This window comes from Embiotoca jacksoni, unplaced genomic scaffold (assembly GCF_022577435.1).
Source record: "Embiotoca jacksoni isolate LCO1_2020_lvr unplaced genomic scaffold, fEmbJac1.0.p SCAF_55, whole genome shotgun sequence".
NCBI lineage: Eukaryota > Metazoa > Chordata > Actinopteri > Embiotocidae > Embiotoca > Embiotoca jacksoni.
The window spans coordinates 1,654,966-1,657,766 of NW_027185409.1; the positions used below are offsets into that span (position 1 = coordinate 1,654,966).

General features: G+C 42.2%; 1 protein-coding gene across 2 annotated transcripts; it reads right to left on the reverse strand.

Moving 5' to 3' along the window:
- Window positions 1-400: 400 nt before the first annotated feature.
- Window positions 401-2,692, reverse strand: mphosph6 (M-phase phosphoprotein 6). Of its 2 annotated transcripts, none has more exons than XM_069172792.1 (5): window positions 2,403-2,692; window positions 1,707-1,819; window positions 1,171-1,261; window positions 816-919; window positions 401-742 (listed from the first exon to the last, which is right to left on the reverse strand). In XM_069172792.1, the coding sequence occupies exons 1-5, from the start codon at window positions 2,448-2,450 to the stop codon at window positions 607-609; spliced, it is 492 nt and encodes a 163-aa protein (XP_069028893.1). In that variant the 5' UTR covers window positions 2,451-2,692; the 3' UTR covers window positions 401-606. The 2 variants fall into 2 exon arrangements, with proteins under 2 accessions (XP_069028893.1, XP_069028894.1); XM_069172793.1 differs by having other exon boundaries at window positions 1,707-1,857.
- Window positions 2,693-2,801: the final 109 nt, after the last annotated feature.

The following is a 2,801-nucleotide window of genomic DNA, read 5'->3' on the forward strand; positions in this document are numbered from 1 at the left end:
GACATTTATTCTCGCAAGAAGAAGGAGCAAAATAGATGTAAACTCAAAGAATGATGTCCAGCATTGCTCCTCCGTAGTTCAGCTTTTATGCAGTGTGACAAACAGTTGACAGTCACCTCCATTTCCTTTGTATCTGCTTTCGTATTATAATACTGAGTTGGTTGTAGGTCACATGATGACACCGGGAAGTCGTCAATTAGATGCGGAAAGTAAAACAAAAGAAGCTTTCCTGAGCCACATGCAAATAAGATGAAACAATCTTATTTTCTTTCCATCAATGTTTGTGAGTTTCTTATGATATTTTGGACGACATACTATAGCATGACTTTTTTTTTGGAAAACTTTTGAATCGGAGAGCCGGGCTCGTCTCAGGACAACGAATGAGACCTGGAACATCACAGACACTCTGAGCTGCACATTTAATGAAGGTTTCATCTGGACAGACGCTAAACACAGCTCATAACTCTCACAACAAGACATCGTTCTGAAAACAGGATGTACAACATCCACTCGGCCCTCCAGCTCTGCACACGCTGCTCCATCTCAGAAACAAAGGAGGAAAAAAAGTCCTTGAAATAAAAACACGAGTCGATTCCCGCCGTGACGTCAGTCCTGAGGTTTCACAAACACTCTCTTTGAGTTAGTCTCCATCACGTTGTGGTTCACGTCCTCGTCCTCCATCGACGCTCTCTCGCGCTTCTTTGCAAACTTTTTCCTCAAGCTATCGACCAAACTCTCGTACCTGAGAGGAAAAAACAGAGTCAGCCGCCGGTTTTATTACACAGACGGGTTTGATTTAAGGAATCACTTCGTACCTCAGAGCCATCTCCTCATCTGTGACGTCCGTCTGCATCCGTCTCGTGTCCTCTTCCTCTCCTTCCTCTTCTTCATCTTTAGGATTCATCAGAGCCATCAGTTTCTGTGGCGAACGCAAGACAACAAAAAAAGCATGAATGTAAAATAAAGCAAAGGAACGGATGAATAAATTCGATGGAACGTTCAAATAAAATTTAAATCTAAAACAAACTTTGATGAAAAGACACATTAAATCAACATCAGGTTAAAAATAAAAACTGCTCTGAAATCAACATTTTCTGTAAAAACAAGCAGAGAAAGATGAGAAGCTGAAATGTGAGCGATCAGAGGTGATAAAGTCAAACTGAGACGGACCTCAACTTCAGGATTAAAACCCCTGAAGGACATGCGACCGTACTTCAAGTCTTCACACAACACGAAACTCTTCTCCTCAATGATCAGGTTCCTGAAAAAAACATCACAAACACATTTTAAAATCATCATCAGGTTTAGTTACAAGGTGAACATGAGGAATGAGTGAAGCTCATCGTTAAAACTTTATTCAAGTTCAGTCTTTCAACAAACTGATGGTTCACAGCCTCGTTCTTTTTTTTATTTTTAAAGCCTTTTACACCAGACTCCATTTAAAAAACGTCCCGTTTACTATTCAGCTCATTTATGTTACGAAAAAGTCCATCTGACGGACAAGTTATGAGAACGCAATGACGCAAGAAACACTTTAATCAGTCGGATATCATTTTGTCGTTGTGAGAAATATTGATCTATTTTATATCTGTGCTGAAATGAACTGAGGCTTCAGCTGTTCAAGTGTAGGACGTGATCAGAGAAGGTATCATCGGTCAGATTTATGAATGGAGTCTGGCTTCGGGGGAAGGAGGAGGACATCTTACTCTTTAGCTTTGAGCTCGGGCAGGTCCAGGTACCAGTGTTCATCACTGATGATTCTCCGCTCGTCTTCCTCCAGCTGCTTCTTGGTCTCCGCGTCCAGACCTCTCTGCATGAACTGAGACACCGAGACAACGTCCACACGTTACGTCACAGCTGTGACATAACGTCCACACGTTACGTCACAGCTGTGACATAACGTCCACACGTTACGTCACAGCTGTGACAGGTTCAACTTCAGCAGCAGAGCTGCAAACGATTAGTCCGAAAACAGAAAATCAATCAATCAAACTTTCTGACTCACTTATTGATAAAAAGAAAGAGGAATACGTTTCTGACTGCAGCGTTTTAAAAGTGAATATTTCCTCTAAAACAGGCTGCAGGTTAATTTCATGATGATTAAATCTGATATGAATTAAAATCATGGTTCAGTCTGCCTGACGTCTTTAAACGGCCCGTTTTAAGTTATTTAATTTACATCAGATCTGATCAAACGCTTCAGATTTAGTTCAGCTTCAAACAATATGATGAACAGATTTGTGGGGATGAAACTCGATTAAACTGATGATCAAGTTTATATTTTTTGTCCTGACCATAAAAAGGTACTTAATGAAACAGGAAGTGTTTAATTGTCGGATCCTGAAGGAGGTTCTGCTCGGCGAACAACACGACCGGTTCCTCACAACTTCCGTTTCACTTACCTTCATGCGCAGAAGGTTTTTGGAGAGTTTCATGGAGTCGTTCGCCATTTTTTAACGGTTTGAACCGAACTGCAGCAGCTCCGCAGGAACTCTTTTTAACGGTTTGAACCGAACTGCAGCAGCTCCGCAGGAACTCTTTTTAACGGTTTGAACCGAACTGCAGCAGCTCCGCAGGAACTCTTTTTAACGGTATGAACCGAACTGCAGCAGCTCCGCAGGAACTCTTTTTAACGGTTTGAACCGAACTGCAGCAGCTCCGCAGGAACTCGTTCCCTCGTTGGCTGCTAAGCTAACAGCACGAGTTCCGCGCAGGCGCAGAAGCTCGTAAACAATGAAGCGGGGAGGAGCCTGATTAATCAACTTCCGATATCATCGATGTTCGAGAGAAAAGCAGAATCA